Here is a 21,381-nt window from a genome sequence, read left to right on the forward strand (position 1 = left end):
GACTGCATTGCAAGATAACTATAAAAGACTTTATTGTAAATCCCACATTGTGTTAATTGCAATTAATTTTATTGTTTATATATACTACATTTGTGAATTGAATGTAGAGTTATAAGTTCAATGAAATAGGCTTTTGACCCATGATTTACAATTTTGAATTTTTTTCAACTCTTTTTTTTCAAAAATAAAACAAAATTTATGTTTATTTTCAGATTTTTTTTTATATTTAGAAAAAAATCAATTTCTTCTTTTCAGGAAAAAAAATTATTTAATCCAATTCATTTTGGATACAGAGAAGGGTGAAGTTTGGTCTTGGATGTCAGATGACATTATTCCTCAAGGAGGGCAAATTTGCCAACGTGAAAAAATCTAATAAACAGCCGTCTCCCTCATATTGACATTCATGCAGGGACCATGACTGCCGCTCATCAACACCACACCACATGTTCACAGATATTTTGATATGTAACTTTGCGTGCGAGTTTTAACCAGCAATATCCTTCAATTACTGCCCAATCCAATATATCTATCGACTGAACTTGTGTCTATATGATAATATTATGCTATATACCAGATACTAAACACCAATGGAAGATAAGCCTAAGAAGTTTCTTCATATTACTCTTTTTCCATGGCTTGCGTTTGGTCATATGATTCCATACTTTCAACTTTCTAAACTCATTGCTCAAAAGGGTCATAAAATTTCCTTCATTTCCACACCTAGAAACATCAAACGCCTCCCTCCACTTCCCCATAATTTACAACCTTTCATCAATTATGTGGAACTTCCACTTCCACATATAGATCAACTACCTGAGAACGCAGAAGCCACTATGGACATTCCATCACATATTGTTCCATATCTCAAGAAAGCATTTGATGGTCTTCAACAACCTTTGACTCAGTTTTTGGAAACTTCCACTCCTGATTGTATCATATATGACTTTGCACCTTATTGGTTACCACCTATAACATCAAAGCTTGGCGTCTTAAGCATCCATTTCTCAATTTTTAGTGCATCACCTATGACTTATATAGCTGGGAAGTCAAGTGACAAGGACAATCTTATTTCTCATGTCCACTATGAACAAAATGAATCTGGTGTTTCAGATGTCTTTAGGGTGAAGGAAATTATTTTTGGTGTTGAATTTATTGCCGTAAGAAGTTGCATGGAGATTGAAGGGAAGGCTATAGAGTCCATAGAAAATCAATGCAAGAAAAAAGTGATTCCAGTTGGATTAATGCCTCCTTCACTAGAATTCAGTGAAGATAAAAAGGATGAAAGCTGGGATACAATTCTGAAGTGGTTGGATAAGCACGAAAAAAAGTCAGTGGTTTATGTTGCATTTGGAACCGAAGTTACATTAAGTGATGAAGAATATATTGAGATAGCTAAAGGATTGGAATCATCTAGTTTTCCATTTCTTTGGATTGTGAAGAACCGTGATTGGTTTGTTGAGAATGATTCAAATAAGAATGGATTGATTTGGAGTAATTGGGCACCACAGTTGAGAATCTTAGCACATGAGTCAATTGGAGGATTCTTGACACATTGTGGTTGGAGTTCAGTGATCGAGAGTCTTCAAGTTGGGTGTCCACTTATTATGTTACCTTTCCAAAGTGATCAAGGTGTAAATGCTAGACTTATGGAAGAAAAAATGGTTGGGATAAAGGTAGAGAGAAATGATGGAAAAATCAATAGGGATTCAGTGGCTAAAGCATTGAGATTGGTGATGGTAGAGGAGGAAGGAAAGATTTATAGAAGTAAAGCTGAAGAGATGAGCAAGATAGTTGGAGACAAGGAGCTGCACCAAAAATATATAGATGACTTTGTTGATTATGTGGAATTGCATATCCCTGCCTCTAAGCATTAACGCTTAAGGTATAATAATTTCATCTTCTTTTCATTCAAGTGCATAGGTCTTTAGCTCTTTCTTTCAGTATTGTAATGCTACCTATATTGCAAACTTGTTTACATCGCAGTGTATTTGAATTTGGTGGTTTCTTGGCTCTTTCTTTATCTATTGTAATGCTACCTATATAGAAACACATATTGATGTGATGATTTTAATTGATAGATGATATGGTATATTTATAGAATAATATTCTCTTCAGATACATATATAATGAATGCAAATATTAATGGTAATTAAAAAAAAATCAAAGTCGGCTAATACCAGTTGATTTGTTGCTCTAAGTTAGTCTAAGAATAAGGAACCGGTATTTGACCAAGTTATGCAGCCTTGTCATTACCTTGTCAAGATGCTCCTATACGCCCTTCAAGAGCAAGTTTCCATCAATAACTTCCATCTTGGATATAAGATTTTTGAATTGTTGTGTGGCAGGAGGTTTTGTGAGGATGTCAACTAGTTGATCCTTTGTACAGACATGAGAGAATTGTAGAGTGTCAACATGATCTTGTTCTCGAACAAAACGGTAGTCCATTGAGATATGCTTCATCCTAGTATGAAAAACTGGATTTGAGCATAAATACGTTGCTCCTATATTATCACATAGAATCCTTAGAGGTTGTTGAATTGGTACCTATAATTATTTGATTAATTTGAGGAGCCACATAAGCTCAGTTGCTCCTATTGCTACTGCTTGATATTCTGTTTCAGTGGATGATCGAGTTATTGACCTTTGCTTTTTCGATGTCCATAAGATCGGATTCCCACCAAAAAATATTAAGTATGTCGAGGTTGAAATTCTAGCATCAGTGTTACCACCCCAATCTACATCAGTGTGGGCAAGTAAATTGAGAGAAGTTGGTTTGCGCAACATAATAGCATAACTCATTATGGATTTCAAGTAACAAAGCATTCTTTTAAGATGTTGAAGATGTAATGTGGTTGGCTTGTACATAAATTGTGAGAGTTTGTTGATGGAAAATGAAAGATCTGGGTTTGTTAGATTTAAGTATTGAAGTGATCCAAGAACTTTTCTGTGGTGTGTGGAATCTGTTTTCGGGGTTCCGTCATGCAAGCTCAAAGTGGTTGTTTGAGATAGAGGTGTCGGGGACGATTATGCTCATTCCCTTTGATACTTTTAAAGAATGTCTCGAATAAATTTGTGTTAAAATAGGAATAGGCCCATAGTCATGGGGATAAATTCAACTCCCAAGAAATAGTGAGGTGTTACCATGTTCTTTAGTGAGAACTGGTTTGGGAGAGACGTTATGAAACTTGTAAGGAATTCTTTGTATGAATCCTCCCAGTTGCCGAATACCTGTTCAACAACCTTTGTCCTCGCAATCCACGCAGACCTCGTAACTCAGCATGCAGATAGCCATGCAGGCGCCCGACTATGTGAAGACCATGCATGCATGCAAGCCTAGGAGGCGCCAGCCCATATGGCGCTAGCATGTTAATTTTTCATGTGAAAGCTGAGGATATGTACCTATACGACTGTCATACCCCAAAATTTGCCCGTTGATATTACAAAGCATTTTTCAAGGCACTCCGACTTATTCTGCAAGGCACTGATCTTAAAAGAACCAAGGCCCAGCTCACGAGTGGCCCAATCCAGAAAAGGCCCAAATTGGCCTGCTCGCTAGGCGAGCAATTCCTTCGCCTAGCGAACCCCTCGTCATGACACTCGCCCCAGCGAAGCGCCAGATCCAGTAAAAGCCCAAAATAGCTTGCTCGCTAGGCGAGCAACTCCTTCGCCTAGCGAAGCTTGCGAATATCAGAATTTCTGGGCTTCATTCTGAGCCCATTAGGTCACAACAAGAGCATTATAAATAGCCAAGCTTCAGTAACGAAGGGGAAGAGGAAAACCCGAGACGGAGACGGCCGGAAACCCTGGCATAGCAACCCCGGAGAGTAGCCCAGAGAAGTCGGAGTGAAGAAACCCTGACGGCCGCTCATCCGCACCGAAGTTACCGCCGCCCAACTCAACCCGATACCAAAAGTGACTTGCCAATTCAGCATTACCACTCCATTGCAAACAGGTTTGTGTATCATTATTGTTTTATGCTTCCAATTTGTAAATCTCTAAATACATAATGATTGAATTTTTGGATATGTAATTAGACTTTGCATGTGAATTCCAGTACGCCTGGATATCCTGAGTGTTTGACCATATTATTTCTGTAATTGAATGCAATAAGGCATGCAGCATGCCGAGATCATACTGTTCTGAAATTCAAAACCCGCAGCCGCTCGCTAGCACATCGCTAAGCGAGCATGTAGCGAGCATTCGCTAGGACCTCGCTAGGCGAGGCAGAGGCGAACGGGACAGCCGTTGATATTTGTTATGTCCTATGCGTAACCTGATCTATTCTATGTTAATTATGCACTGTTTTGCCTGACATTCACGCTGCTGTGTTTTCTTTTGCGGTGTAATCCTCGATTGCACCCTGATTGGTATTCTAACCCGTTTGCTGAATTTTGTAAAGGTTCACATATCCCAGGAAAAGAGTGCTGTTTAGGCCTTCCACTTTATTTGTGGGATACCCTTATGAAGATCCACCCTAAATTGCTTAATTAATTTTAATGTATTAATTTTAATGTATTAATTTTAATGTATTGATTTTAATGTGGAGATTCATCCTAATCACCTAATTGACTTTAAAATATGACCTTTAAACATGTGATTTTGGACCTCTCTTTGCTGTCCTACGGTATTACGGTATAACGGTCATGTCCCGCGAATGCAGGGATACACTTAGCAATGGCCCTTCGATTAAATCATCATAAAATAAATCATAGTCCCTCGGATGTTGCCTTCGAATATATGATTTCGTCCCTCGATGACCCTTCGGTGTAGCCTCCGGTTAAATGATGATCGTTCCTTCGAATGCTAAGGTATCCTTACAACTGTTGCCTTCAATGACCAATCGATGACCCTACGATGACCCTTTCACATCCAGAGGATAAAACTACTTACTTCTCAATAGTAAGGACAGTCTTACCCTCATAAGGATAGGAAATGCCCGGAAAGACCTCGGATAGGTATAACTCTTAATTGCTTATTCACAATTTAAAATTACTTTTCACACCTTACACCTTTCAAAACCTCCATTAGAAAATCACCACTTGGCATACATTCGCACTAGAATCATTGCCGAGTTATATTTTTCTAAACTATTTTCAAAACTAAACGAGATAACCACTTTGTATACATTCATTCAAGAATCATTACAAAGTTAAATTCTCCTTTCCAAAACATTTCCTACACATTTCTCAACCACTTTTTCAAACTAGAAAAACATAAATGATTGAGCGATTAAGAGCCCATGGATAACCATGGATACAAAGGGTGCTAACACCTTCCCTTTGTATAATGTACCTCCCGAACCTAAGAATCTAAATTAAGGTCTTTCCTGTTCTTTTCCACCTTTCCTTATTGGATAAAAGAAAAGTCGGTGGCGACTCTTGCTAACCGCGACATTGCGATTAAAAAACACAAAAAGTCAGTTCACCGTATGACAGAACTGGCGACTCTGCTGGGGACTACAAAGAGAGGTCACCTTAAAAAAATCATTTATGTTTTCAAATTGTTCCTTCTTTTAAGGGCATTGTTGAGTGAAAGATCCTACACCCGGATCTAGTGTACCTTAGGTAAGTAGCAATAGATCATCGCGACTATCCGGCGTATACTGGAATGGTTAAAATGATGGCTACGGTTAATGTGACACTTTGGATGTCCTGATGTTCCTCATGTTTACTTGAGGAAAAATTTGGCATTCGCGTGGTGTCATCAAAGCATTAACCAGACCTTTAGAACCCTAATTGACTCATCCTAGCCATTAGAAAGTAGTGAGATAACTGACTTCGGTTCCGACTGGGGTTGGTTGAGACTCGATACTACACTCTTTGAGATTGGACTTTAGGGAAGCTTTGGTCAACCACTTGGCGTTGCACTGAAGTGGACTTAAAGAAAGGTCGATGATCTGAGATCCTTCTAGAACCCGGTTACTATTCTAGGACAGGTTGAACCAACCAAACTTCAGTGGGGAGGGTACTTACCTATGGAACTCATGCAAGCCTTAAAACTTAGGAATGATGGTTGTGTGACTTGCTTGTGCTTGTTATTTACTTAACATCATAACATCATCATAACATCATGGCATTGAACTAACCATTTCAAGGACTTAGGGATTTAACTTTGCTCTATTTTGTAAAAAAAAAAAAAAAAAAAAAAAAAAAAAAAAAGTTTCCTTTTTTTTGGTAGTTTATGCAAAGTTAAATTCCAAAAGTCCTTGAAAACATTTCATACATAGCATAACATAACATTACATAGCAGGTACTCTAAAGGGATCAATGTTCTCACGGTTTTCATGCAAACAGAAAAATGAACCTCGAACAAACTGTCAAAGATCTCCATGCTCAGAATGCTCAACTCCAGGAGATGATCTTGAACTTATCCAAGGGGCAGGAAGAACTGAAGGCTCTCTTGCTCGAGAAGAAAAAAGACAAGAAATCTGTGAGGCACATTAACCCGGGAAGAAGGCAGTTTACGAAGATCAATATGACTTTAGCACAAGCACTGCAGGGTATGCTAAAAGCAAATTTAATTACCCTCAGAGGTCCTCCTGCAAAATCCAACACTACTTCTCCTAGTTATAATCCCGACGCCAGGTGTGCGTATCACTCCGATAGCCCCGGGCATAATACGAACGATTGTTGGTCGTTGAAGAATAAAATTCAGGATATGATCGACGCCGGAGAATTTGAATTGGATCCGCCTGAGACTCCTAAGGTCATCACTGCTCCTCTGCCTGATCATGACAAAACTCTTAATGCTATAGAGGATGCTGACAGCGATTGCGACCTGGATAGCTGGGTCTACCCAACAATTGGTGACGGACTCAATAATTGGAAGGCTGAAGACACTATCCCGATTTCCTTTAGTCGGGAGTAATTGTTATTGCTATTTTAGTATTTCAAAAGCATTATGTCTATACCCGGGGCATAATAGCTAATTTTAAGGGTTTGTCATAAGCATATTCATATTCAATAAATCAATGGACTTTTTGCATTCAAATATTGCGCTCTTTATCTTTCCTGTCATTTTTCAAACAAGCTATGTTTCTTGCACACACTCACGTAACAATTTTCCGATCCATATCCACTCTGGATCCTGTTGGTAATGACTCTGCTACTGTTCATTATGACTTTGAAAATCCGATCTACCAAGCCGAGGATGGAAGCGAGGAAGATTGTGAAGTCCCTGGAGAACTTGCCAGACTGGTACTACAAGAAGAAAAGACCATACAGCCGCATGAGGAATCAATTGAAATTGTAAATCTGGGTACTGAAATAGACAAGAAAGAAGTCAGAGGTTTCTTGGGACACTCGAATTACATTGCCCGATTCATTCCACACTTGACTGCTACCTACAAACCCATCTTCAAATTACTAAAAAAGAAAAATCAAGAGATGGTATGGAATGATGAATGACAAAATCAAGAAGTATCTCCAAGAACCTCCAATTCTGATACCACCAGTTGAAGAAAGACCTCTCATCATGTATTTGACCGTGTTAGAAAATTCAATGAGGTGTGTGTTGGGGCAACATGACGAGTCTGGTCGAAAAGAGCATGCCATATACTGCCTTAGCAAAAGGTACCGACTGTGAAACAAGATACTCATAGCTCGAGAAAGCTTGCTGTGCTTTGGCTTGGGCTGCTCGCCGACTAAGACAGTATATGTTGAATCATACCACTTTATTGACTTCTAAGATGGATTCTATCGAATATCTATTTGAGAAACCTGCTGTCTCCTGAAAGAGTTATCACTGACAATGGTACTAATTTGAACAACAAGATGATTACTGAACTCTGCATGCAGTTCAAAATAAAACACCATAACTCTTCTCCGTACCGGCCAAAGATGAACGGCGCCGTGGAGGCTGCTAATAAGAGTATCAAGAAGATCATACAAAAGATGACAGTAACGTACAAAGACTGGCGTGAGATGTTACCATTCGCTCTCCACGGTTATCGCACTTCAGTGCGCACTTCGACAGGGGCAACTCCGTTCTCTTTAGTCTACGGAATGGAAGCCATCTTACCAGTGGAAGTTCAGATTCCCTCTCTAAGAATCATGAAAGAGGCGGGCTTAGACGAAGATGAACGGATTCAGACTCGAATCGATCAGATAAATTTGATTGAAGAGACTCGCGGCTGTTTGTCATAGGCAGATATATCAGAAACGCACGATCCATGGCATTTAACAAAAAGGTCAAGAGACAGGTATATCAAATTGGCGACTTGGTGATCAAGCGTATCATTCTACCGCAAAGTGATCCCAGAGGTAAATGGACTCCCACATACGAAGGGCCATTTATGGTTAAGAGGATATTCTCTGGTGGAGCCATGATACCTGCTACGATGGACGGCGAAGATTTCCCTCATCCTGTGAACGCGGACATAGTTAAAAATATTACCCATAAAAGAGACCCGCTAGGTCGACGTATCTAGGCAAAAGTAAGGGCATCCCGGCGAACCAAAAGGGTTCGGGCAAAATTAGGGATAAACATATAAAAACGTACACCCGGCAAGTCGAAAACCTGAAAAGGCGGCTTGGGCAAAAAGGGGTATCCCGGTGGACTGAAAACCTGAAAAGGCGGTCCAGGAAAAAATTAGGGATTTAAGCGTATGACTATGTCCCGTTCTCAGTCAGCTTCAACCAGGTTCCAAGGACTGAACAAGCCAATCACTTCTATCCGACAGCAAGGTGATGAGATTGCTTGAAGACATAATGACAGTAGTGGAATTAAAATCAATAGGACTTTTTCTGCATAGCTTTCTCTTCGTTTGCATGACAATTTCCTCTTACTAGGATTTCTGTCTCCTCGTACACAAGTTGCCTGTTTACAGGCCCTCTTTCAAAATCAATACAATTTTATCTCCAAAAAAGATGCTTTTGTTTTCACTTTTTCTGTTTTGTTTGCATAAACGTCCATTGATTTAGTTTGAATTGATTTATACATTTTGAATATGATCAATGTTTACAAAAATACATGCCTAAAATAGAAATAGCGATTACTACAAGACTTCAGGACCAAGGAGAAGGTCTAACCACGCTTTCCAATGAATCCGTTGCTAATTCGATTCCCCGGCAACGCCAATTATTCCCCGGAAGAGGTCGGCACCACCAGACAGACAGGTCATCTCTTCCATCCCCAGCCAGGCTCTGTTGAGTGTTTTCATCGTCAGACAGAAATCAAGTATCCCCCAGCTAAGAAAGGGTCATCAACACAAATATCTCCGACCAGAAGACTGAGATTTATTCCCCCAGTAGAGTCCCCTAGAAGAACGTTTCAGACGCATAGTGCACTCATTACATCATTTCACATCACATACCTACATACAATTTTCATTCCGCATCATATACATTACATCATTTCATAACATATACATGTATACAATGCTCTCATTTATTCCAGACGCATAATTCACTCATTACATCATTTCACAGCACATGCATGCATACAACATTTGCATCTCATGCATCATGACATGGCATGAAGCTAACTTTATTTTCAGGTTAATTATCCTCTTGATACAATCGAAACAAAGATCCATTCAGACGGACAGCTTTATCAATTACATTCAGGATTCAATTACATCTTTCAGATATACTCCATGTCAACATTCATTTTGACATCCTCCTAACGATGGCATCTCTAAGCCCATCCCAGACATTTATCGCAAATACAGCATACACAAATACTATCAGATATAGCCTAGCGTACGGTTCATTCTGATTCAGCCCAACATATAACTCCTTCCACTCAGATACGATCTAATGGACGATCCATTCTGATCTTCAACTACTCCAACACGGTCTAATGTACGACCCAGTTGGACCTTCACTGCTCAGGTACTGCCTAGCATACGGTCCATCCTGATTCATCTCAACATATGACTCCTTCAACTCAGATACGATCTAGCGTACGATCCATTCTGACCTTCAATAACTCAAATACAGTCTAATGTACGACCAAGTTAGACCTTCAAGTCCTCAGAGGCCACTCAAATACAGTCTAATGTACGACCAAGTTAGACCTTCAAGTCCTCAGAGGCCACTCAAATACAGTCTAATGTACGACCAAGTTAGACCTTCAAGTCCTCAGATGCCACTCAAATACAGTCTAATGTACGACCAAGTTAGACCTTCAAGTCCTCAGAGGCCACTCAAATACAGTCTAATGTACGACCAAGTTAGACCTTCAAGTCCTCAGATGCCACTCAAATACAGTCTAATGTACGACCAAGTTAGACCTTCAAGTCCTCAGATTCTGCTCAAATACAGTCTAATGTACGACCAAGTTAGACCTTCAAGTCCTCAGATTCTGCTCAGATACGGTTTAATGTACGACCCAGTTAGACCTTCATCTGCTCAGATGCTGCTCAGATACGGTTTAATGTACGACCCAGTTAGACCTTCATCTGCTCAGATGCTACCTAGTGACAGGTACATTTCTGAATTGTAGTCTAGTGTACGACTACCCCTTTTATAAGCAGATTCAGCCTAATGGACGGCTCATGCTGCTCAGATGCGGTTTAATGTACGACCCAGTTAGACCTTCATCTCCTCAGATGCTACCTAGTGTATGGTTCAGCTCTGAAGTGTAGTCTAGCATATGACTACCCCCTTTTATAATCAGATTCAGCCTAATGGACGGCTCATTCTGCTCAGATACGGTTTAATGTACGACCCAGTATGACCTTCATCTGCTCAGATGCTACCTAGTGTACGGTATATTTCTGAAGTGTAGTCTAGCATATGACTACCCCCTTTTATAATCAGATTCAGCCTAATGGACGGCTCATTCTGCTCAGATACGGTTTAATGTACGACCCAGTTAGACCTTCATTCTGCTCAGATACAGTCTAATGTACGACCAAGTTAGACCTTCAAGTCCTCAGATAGTGACAGATACGGTTTAATGTACGACCCAGTTAGACCTTCTGCTACTCAGATGCTACCTAGTGTATGGTACAACTCTGAAGTGTAGTCTAGTGTATGACTACCCCTTTTATCGTCAGATTCAGCCTAATGGACGGCTCATTCTGCTCAGATACGGTTTAATGTACGACCCAGTTAGACCGTCACCTCCTCAGATGCTACCTAGTGTACGGTACATTTCTGAAGTGTAGTCTAGCATATGACTACCCCCTTTCATCATCAGACACAGCCTAACGGACGACTCATCCTGCAACTCCAATACGGTCTAGCATAAGACCCATTTGGATCTTCAACTCAGATACGATCTAGCATACGATCCGGTCCGATCTTCTATTCCCAGTGGAATCACCCGCTTAATGGAGGTTTCGTTCTGCAACTCAGAGACGATCTAGCGTATGATCCATTCTGATTTTTCATCCTCAGCGAAGTCATCCGCCCAATGAACAACTCACTCTGGTGTTCAGACGCGGTCTAGCGTATGATCCATTCTGATCCCTTATCCCCAGCAGCGTGTAACACACTCTGACTCCCCAGCGAAGTCGATAGCATAATGGATGACTCACTATACGGTCTATCGTATGACTCGGTACGACATCCATGTCTTCAGATATCGTCTAATGTACGACGCACTCTGAAGTTCTCATCATCAAATTCCCTAGATGGCATCTTTAAGCCCATCTCCATCAAGACTAGCTCTTGGTTGACAAGCGTAAATTTTTGGGGCATTTTAGTGTTCAATAATCTTCCACCTCCAGACCACGAATGATGCACATACCATTCTACTCTCTCGGTTCAAGAATATTGAACAGGGGCAGCTGTCATACCCCAAAATTTGCCCGTTGATATTACAAAGCATTTTTCAAGGCACTCCGACTTATTCTGCAAGGCACTGATCTTAAAAGAACCAAGGCCCAACTCACGAGTGGCCCAATCCAGAAAAGGCCCAAATTGGCCTGCTCGCTAGGCGAGCAATTCCTTTGCCTAGCGAACCCCTCGTCATGACACTCGCCCCAGCGAAGCGCCAGATCCAGTAAAATCCCAAAATAGCTTGCTCGCTAGGCGAGCAACTCCTTCGCCTAGCGAAGCTTGCGAATATCAGAATTTCTGGGCTTCATTCTGAGCCCATTAGGTCACAACAAGAGCATTATAAATAGCCAAGCTTCAGTAACGAAGGGGAAGAGGAAAACCCGAGACGGAGACGGCCGGAAACCCTGGCATAGCAACCCCGGAGAGTAGCCCAGAGAAGTCGGAGTGAAGAAACCCTGACGGCCGCTCATCCGCACCGAAGTTACCGCCGCCCAACTCAACCCGATACCAAAAGTGACTTGCCAATTCAGCATTACCACTCCATTGCAAACAGGTTTGTGTATCATTATTGTTTTATGCTTCCAATTTGTAAATCTCTAAATACATAATGATTGAATTTTTGGATATGTAATTAGACTTTGCATGTGAATTCCAGTACGCTTGGATATCCTGAGTGTTTGACCATATTATTTCTGTAATTGAATGCAATAAGGCATGCAGCATGCCGAGATCATACTGTTCTGAAATTCAAAACCCGCAGCCGCTCGCTAGCACATCGCTAAGCGAGCATGTAGCGAGCATTCGCTAGGACCTCGCTAGGCGAGGCAGAGGCGAACGGGACAGCCGTTGATATTTGTTATGTCCTATGCGTAACCTGATCTATTCTATGTTAATTATGCACTGTTTTGCCTGACATTCATGCTGCTGTGTTTTCTTTTGCGGTGTAATCCTCGATTGCACCCTGATTGGTATTCTAACCCGTTTGCTGAATTTTGTAAAGGTTCACATATCCCAGGAAAAGAGTGCTGTTTAGGCCTTCCACTTTATTTGTGGGATACCCTTATGAAGATCCACCCTAAATTGCTTAATTAATTTTAATGTATTAATTTTAATGTATTAATTTTAATGTATTGATTTTAATGTGGAGATTCATCCTAATCACCTAATTGACTTTAAAATATGACCTTTAAACATGTGATTTTGGACCTCTCTTTGCTGCCCTACGGTATTACGGTATAACGGTCATGTCCCGCGAATGCAGGGATACACTTAGCAATGGCCCTTCGATTAAATCATCATAAAATAAATCATAGTCCCTCGGATGTTGCCTTCGAATATATGATTTCGTCCCTCGATGACCCTTCGGTGTAGCCTCCGGTTAAATGATGATCGTTCCTTCGAATGCTAAGGTATCCTTACAACTGTTGCCTTCAATGACCAATCGATGACCCTACGATGACCCTTTCACATCCAGAGGATAAAACTACTTACTTCTCAATAGTAAGGACAGTCTTACCCTCATAAGGATAGGAAATGCCCGGAAAGACCTCGGATAGGTATAACTCTTAATTGCTTATTCACAATTTAAAATTACTTTTCACACCTTACACCTTTCAAAACCTCCATTAGAAAATCACCACTTGGCATACATTCGCACTAGAATCATTGCCGAGTTATATTTTTCTAAACTATTTTCAAAACTAAACGAGATAACCACTTTGTATACATTCATTCAAGAATCATTACAAAGTTAAATTCTCCTTTCCAAAACATTTCCTACACATTTCCCAACCACTTTTTCAAACTAGAAAAACATAAATGATTGAGCGATCAAGAGCCCATGGATAACCATGGATACAAAGGGTGCTAACACCTTCCCTTTGTATAATGTACCTCCCGAACCTAAGAATCTAAATTAAGGTCTTTCCTGTTCTTTTCCACCTTTCCTTATTGGATAAAAGAAAAGTCGGTGGCGACTCTTGCTAACCGCGACATTGCGATTAAAAACACATAAAAGTCAGTTCACCGTATGAAAACGACCCACGCCAAGAAACTTACACACCAGAAGGCTCAACATCTAACCCCCAACAACATTGTCAGACCGACTGTAAGACCCTAATTTTGACCCTAAGATCCCTCATGGCATCATAACATTGCATTTGCATCTTGCCTCAAGGATCATAGCATCTTGACTCCTTACCTTTGGGTGAGAATTTTTGAGAGTTGGTTTGAGATCACCAAGCATGCTTGAATGGTATATTATTGCTTTTCTCATTTTATTCACTAACCAAAAGCACAAAAATATGTCACTAACATCTTTTGTTTGTAGCTTAAGCAGTCACAAGATCCAAAGCTTCTAGGAGATCCTAGGTGCATTGATATGGTCAAGGGAAGATGAAAGAAAGCATGGAAATGGTTCCCCAAATCTCTCATCCATCAAATATGCCTCCCAAGTATCTCAATTCATCATTTTGATCAAAGCAAACCAAAGGGTTTGAGGCTTGTTTTCCAAGGAAACCCTAATTCATCTTTGTATCAACTGTGCTTTGCTCATGAAGCAACCTCAATCTATGATCAAATGCAATCAAGGGAAGTTCTTTAATTCATAATTTCATATATATTTGAACTTATTTGAGTGTCCTCAATCATCAATTCATCAAGATATAAGGTTTGGACTTGAGAAGTTGATCAGTCAATTCATATGACTATTTGGAAGTGCACTGAGACCTAACTTTTGATGTGTTGTTCAAATGGAGATGATCCCAAGAGAAACAATGTTCTTAATAACCATATGAATAACTTTCATGTTCATCAAAAATTAATTTGAATCTTGGAAGGTCATCATCAATTTCAAAACATTATAGGTCATTTTGACTGAAACCCTAATTTTGGGTCAACTTCCCAAGGACATAACTCATTCATTTTTCATGATTTTGAGGTGGGATCAAGTGCATTGGAAAGCTTAATATGTCTACTTAAATTGTTATGTTGAGAAAAATTTCAAAATCCTAAAATAAATACATGTGATAATGCAAAACATTATAGGTCACTTTGGACCAAAGACATTGTAATGTGAAAAAAGTCCAACTTCAAGTACCCATAACTTCTTTATCAAAAACCCAAATGATGCAAAGTTTAAGTCCAACTTGACTTCCTTGAAAATATCTACAACTTTGAGGTTGAAGATTTTTTCATTTGGAGCTTGCATCATTGAAACAGAAGTGCTTAAAGCTTGGCCATTTTTGAAATTCTCACATGTACATGTTTTGCACCCTACACTTCATGATCACTTTTCACATATTTCCAAGTTCCAAATGAAGTTTTGATCAACATAACAAATGATCCTTATTCAAAAAGCTTTCCAACCATTACTCATAAGGTTGTGTTTCATTTATGGAAATGGCATTTTCGAAAGCATGAACATATTGGTACAATTTTGGAAACTCATTAAATTTGCATTGCATGAGCTCAGCTTACATGATCTACACGTCCAAATTACATATGTTATTGTTCAACTTGCAAATCCAAGTGGAATTGGGCCCTCCATGCGCCTGTACAGGCCCATGCATGGAAGCCCTTTCCATCCATGCAATGAAATGTTCATGCATCACAACCTTTGCTTTGCTATAAATACATACATGCCTTATGCTCCTCATTTCAGTAACCTGAAGGCGCCCTAAATGCTGCACGATTGATCCCTCACCCATACTCAAAGGAACTCATCATTTTTCTCTCAATTTTTTCAGATCTAAACTTCAATTTCATTGATTGATTTTAGATCTAAAGTTCCTTAGCCTTGCTCTCTTTAATCCATAGATCACACTGCAAGCTTAATCACCAAGAAATTGTGCTCTCAAACTCTGCAATTCAGAGGTTTATTTCAAATTTTATTTTCTTTGAATCTGCTCATATATTGCTTGTTTCTTGCTGTTGCCGTGTTGTCTGAAGTCCTCTACATAGAGGCAATCATTTAGAGCTTTGAATTTTCAAATTCCAAGAAGTTTAGTTTAACACCACAGAAATTCAACCTCTGATTTCTCTTAATATAGAAACCTAGAGTGGATTTGGTTGGCACAGGGGTGATGTACATCACCCCAACTTTCGTTTGGTACCTAGATCGTGGCATTTGGTGCACTTTTATTTCTTTACAACTTTGACCTTCGCCGGAAGCTGGCCGAAGAAGACGGTGGCGCAGGTCACCGTCCAATCTCCAGATTCAATCTGAGCCATGCATTTCTATTTCCAGATTTAATCACAGTCATCCCATGTTATGACTTGTTTATTGGCTATGTGTGATTCAGTTGACTAGAGTGTTTGGTGAGCGCGCGCTTCCTGGCCACGTGATGATCCACGTCAATTAATGAAATTAGATCAGACGCTCCATGTTTTTTTTGTTATTTTATTTTCTGATTTCAATTTTCATTTTATTTTTTTTATTCCATTTCATTTTAAAAATTCATATCTGCTTCATTATTTGTCCAAAAAATGTAAGACCAATTGCACTTTTCTTCTTTTAATTTCTACTTTCTAAAAACAATTTTTAATATTTTTTATTTTATCATTTGATATTTTTTAGGAATTTTCTCTTTTCTGCTTATTTTTAATTCATTTAAAATAGTTTTTGAAATTCAAAAAATACAAAAATATTTTTCCAACCTCTTTGAATGATGATAGATTTATGAAAAATATTCTCATCAATTTATTAATTGATTGAGATTTATTTGAGATTTTAATTCAATTATGTTATTTTTATGCATTTTTAATTGATTAAAAATAGTTTATGACTTCTAAAAATGCTGAAATTTTTTTGTCAAACTTTGTTTGACCTTGTTGAACTTAGGATAATTCACTTGGACTTTTCAAAGTTGATTTGAAGTTTGACCTTTCTTTATTATTTTAATTCAAGTATTATTTTAATTTTGAAAAATACCAGAAATATTTTATTTGATTCTTGACTTCTAATCTTCCTTTTGCTTCTGTTTACTATTGTTTGACCTTGATCTTCTCTATCTTTGGTCAATGCTTGTTGATTATTGCATTTCATTTCCATTAATGTACTTTAATATTCATCATCTTCTTCTTCTTCTTCTTCTTCTTCTTTTTCTTTTTGATCAATGAGTTAAAGATTGGTGGTTAGCCTTGATACATGGGAGGTTTAACCTTCCTTGATTCAAATCTAATTCATCTTGATCATGGATCAAGTGAATGGCTTTGCATTAAGGATAGGTTGCTTCCTAATCAAGCAAAAAACCTAAATCAATACAAGATCATTTCTCATCTTCTTTTTGGCATGGCAAGTTGTAGAAGCTTGATTCACTAATCAAGATCTCTAACTTGTGTGGTTGCCTACGTTATTATTGACCGGCCTCAGATAGTTGTGACTTCTACATAAGTCTATTTACGATTGCTTAACATAGCGCTAAATTGCCTTATGGCACACTAATTCTAACACAAACCATTAACCATTAACATTTAATTCTTGCACTTTACATTTATGTAATTTACTATTCTTGTACATATTATTCATTTGCTTTTGCTCTTTGCTCATTTGAGCACATGTTTATGTTAATGCAATTTGCCTTTTGCTCACTTGAGCACATAATTGTGTATATATTATTGTGCTTGTGTTTTATTTTGATTGTTATGGACCAAATGAAAAATGGACAAATGGACTTAGATTCTAGGACATACCCTAAGCAAAAAATGGAGTAAAAAGGCGTTAATGTTGAAGATGGATTAGAAGGACCAAATCTACAAACTCACTCTTGTCCATTCTTGATTTATTTCATGGAACTTTTTGATGTGTTTTCTTTTGTGCTAGGGATTCCTATTTGAGCCAAATTGAAGAACCATTGTCATGTGCTTCAAAAGAAAGATACAAGAGCCATTGGAAGATTCCTAAGAGCTTTGCTTGATTGATTGATTGCTTGAGTTTACACTTATTTGCTTGCTTATTCCAAAGGATGGGAGCTACTTGGATCATCGATATGATCTCAAGAGAGGAACTCCATTTGTGGTCTTGTTTCTTATCCTTCATCTCTTGTATGATTATGACTTTAGCTTTTCTTCTTCTTCCCTCCACTCTAACCCAAGCCAAAACTTTTGTGCAAACATTTAACATTTGTTTTCAAATATTAGAAACCTAAGCATTATACTTTTGATTTTCAAACTCTCTTTCCATAATACTTATTTTGAATTGAATCTTTAAGTCAACTTTGATCATATTTTGTAAATACTTTTCATTGGTAAATATAACTCATTCAAATGTTTTCTTTTGTGGTTTCAATGGCCATTTCTTATCAAAAACTTTTCATAACCTTTAGCTATTAGGTTTGAGTTATCCTTGAGGTAGATGAAATGCTCACCTATATCCTTAGTGATGGACAATGAGTCTTCCATGCTTATTATAGAGTTAACCCCTCACTAGCATGTTGAAGCTATCCTCACATGGTGGATTTGTGATTTTTTTAGGTTGAGTTTTCTCCCTTGGATAACAAAAGACCTTAAGGCTTTTGGACCAATCAATTCACCAACTTGTTTTGAGACTTTTACCCCGAACTACGAGGTTTTGATCCTAATCTTTTTTAAGATGGTATGTAGGCAATTGGTTTATCCATCCAAACACAAAATTGTAAATAACTTGTATATTCTTCTCTCATCTCCCCTATCATGTTTGCACAAACAAAATTTTCACAAAATACCAACCTTACAACAAGTGTGAAAAGGGCTCCCTAGGAGTACCTAGGATGTTTTGGGTGCTTAACACCTTCCCATTGCATAACCAACCCCCTTACCACGATCTCTGACATTTTTACTAGTTTTTGACTCGATAAAACTATTAGGTTTTTGTTCGCTTTCTAACCATTCCTTTGGATAAATAGAAGTGCGGTGGCGACTAGACTTGTATGGTTTACTTTTGATTTAGCCCATAAATCTAAAGGTAACGAATACCCCGCTACAGAAAAATGGCGACTCTGCTGGGGAAATTATCCTAGTGGGTTTTGCCTACTTTTCATATTTGTTGTATTGTATTGTATATTATTTTGTGACATATTTTTTATGCAATTTGGGATTACTGTATTGCATGTAATGATTGAATTGCTTGAATATTAATTCCTTGTATGCTTGGTGATCTTTGTGAGATGAGTTCTATACCCGAACTCGAGTGCACTTAGGATAGGAGAATGGCATAGTCTTGTCAACTTGTGTGGAATTATTCCTTAGTAAGTTGACTTGAAAGCCCATTCACTTGGTGGAGGTCATGTTGGGATCAATAATGTCATACGAGTAGTCGTGGTTAGACATTACTCTTTCCAATATCGACCTTAGAAGCCAAGGACCTTAGTTTACCAAACCCATCTTGGCCTATTCTTAGGATGTAGTGCGAAAGTTGTTCAAGTGTAAGATTTGATACGATTGTTACGCGATACTACACTCATAAGAGTCTCTCTTGAGAATATTTTTGGAATACGAGTAGTCGTTTATCCGATAATATCCGAAAGATGGGATGATGACTATGGGAACCTCTTGTAGAACATGTCTGGCAGGTTTAACCCTGGTACACTCCCTTTGGATGGTTCTTAACCGAGACTCCATGCTCGTGACTTGCAACAAACCCTTGATTCATGGTTGATCCGTTCTTGTATCCTTAATATCAATGGAACTTGGGTGTTGATAAGGTGTAAACCATAATCCACCAAAATGGATGATTGATATTAAGGATGGCATGATCCATCCCATGACCTTTGTGTGGTATGCTTTGCTTGATCCTTGAGTGTGATTGTTGATCCATGCATTCATGCACCCATTTGCATCCATATCATCAATAATGAGAAAAAATTTCAAGGAACTTAAGAGGTCTATTTGCAAATTTTCAGACATGGAAAGACAAAGAAGGAATACGAAGAAGTACAGTTTTAGACAAACCGACTTGAAAGAGCTAAGGAATTTGACATCCTATGTATTAGATTCCTTGGATTTCAAAGGCCGTCGTGGGAAGCTTCTATCTATTCTGGCTACTCAAGTGGATGAAGGTTTGATGAGTGTACTGGTGCAGTTCTATGATCCCTTGTACCGTTGCTTCACATTTCCGGATTTCCAGCTTTTGCCCACGCTTGAGGAGTATGCCTATCTTGTGGGCATACCTATCCTAGATCAGTTGTCGTCCAGTGGCTTAGAGAGGGTTCCTACTTCTCAAGAGATTGCTGATATGTTGCATATAGATGAATCTCTGGTTGGTGCTCATATGACTACCAAAGGTGGAATTCAAGGTCTCCCTTCTGAGTTCCTCATTGCTCAAGCTACTATGTATGGGAAGGCCATATTTGTACTTCTCATCTATAAGCTAGTGTTATTCCTCAACATCGATAAATTTGTGGATGTGAACGCCATTAGGATTTTCTCTACTCTTAATCTCGTTCCGACTCTGTTGGGTGACACTTATTTCTCTTTGCATATGAGGAATGCAAAGGGTGGTGGTATCATTGTGTGCTATTTGCCTCTGCTGTACAAGTGGTTTATTTTGCACTTGCCGCAGACGGTCGCCTTCAAGGAGAACAAAGGATGTCTACGGTGGTCCACGAGACTTATGTCTCTCACTAATGATGATATCTTTTGGTACAACCGTGTATATGATGGTGTGCATATTATCGACTCTTGTGGTGAATTCTCCAATGTGCCTCTTCTTGGTACATGTGGTGGGATTACCTACAATCCTATTTTGGCACGTCGTCAGCTTGGGTTCCCCCTAAAGGATAAACCTAATAACATTCTGTTAGAAGGTGTATTCTTCCAGGAGGGTAAAGATCCCCAAGGCTTGAAGGGCAGGATGGTTCGCGCTTGGCGCAAGATCCATAGGAAGGGAAGGAAAGAGCTTGGTTCGAAGAACTGTATTGCTTTGGAACCCTATACCTCTTGGGTTAGGAGGAGAGCTTCCGAGTACCTTATGCCTTATGAGTATCCGAGACCTACACCTTTGGTTGTGGCTGGGCCTTCAACCCTCCCTACCAAGGAGTAGAGGAGTTGAGAGACGAAGACCGTTCACGTGCTTGGATCCGTGAACGAGAGGAGTTGCTTCAGCAGATTAGAGAGAAGGATGCTTTGATAGAGTTTCTTGAGCACCAGGTTATTGATGAGCCTGATGATGCATTGACTTCTCTTCTTCCTCAGTCTTGCAAGTTCTGGAAAAGGAGGTACGATCGACTCGCCAAAGAGAAGGCAAATATGGAGGTGACCTATGAGAGGGAGGTGAAGAGGCTTCGTGCAACTTATCTTCCAGTCTCTAGAGATTTAGATGATTGTTTCTAGGGTTCCATAGGATGTTCATTTTCCTTCTCTCTTGTATTGTATTTGGTTACTAAGACTGTACTTCTTTGGTGTAAAAATATTTTCCAGATATTATTGATGTGTTATTTCCATATATGTCTAAATAATTAAAATTTTCAAATACTTGCAAATAGGACTCTAAAGTTCCTCTGATAAATAAAATAAATAATATGCACAAGCATTGCATGCATCATGTGCATAAGCAGGTTTTGCTCCAGGCTTCTTGTTCAATGGTCTAACTCTGTGTTCTTCATTTATTTTGAAGACAAGCTGACTCACCGGTACTACACTTGAGCCAACGCTTCAAGACTGATGGATCATCTAGAGC

General features: G+C 39.0%; 1 protein-coding gene across 1 annotated transcript; it reads left to right on the forward strand.

Annotated features, from left to right (window-relative positions):
• The first annotated feature begins 417 nt into the window (after positions 1–417).
• Positions 418–2,103, forward strand: LOC127127492 (putative UDP-rhamnose:rhamnosyltransferase 1). Its single transcript, XM_051056686.1, has one exon. It carries the CDS (start codon positions 588–590, stop codon positions 1,872–1,874), a length of 1,287 nt encoding a protein of 428 aa, XP_050912643.1. The 5' UTR covers positions 418–587; the 3' UTR covers positions 1,875–2,103.
• Positions 2,104–21,381: the final 19,278 nt, after the last annotated feature.

The sequence above is a fragment of the Lathyrus oleraceus genome, chromosome 3 (assembly GCF_024323335.1).
Source record: "Lathyrus oleraceus cultivar Zhongwan6 chromosome 3, CAAS_Psat_ZW6_1.0, whole genome shotgun sequence".
Taxonomy (NCBI): domain Eukaryota; kingdom Viridiplantae; phylum Streptophyta; class Magnoliopsida; order Fabales; family Fabaceae; genus Lathyrus; species Lathyrus oleraceus.

Coding starts and splice junctions, on each gene's coding strand:
- LOC127127492 (XM_051056686.1), top strand. CDS start 588: ATGGAAGATAAGCCTAAGAAGTTTCTTCATATTACTCTTTTTCCATGG.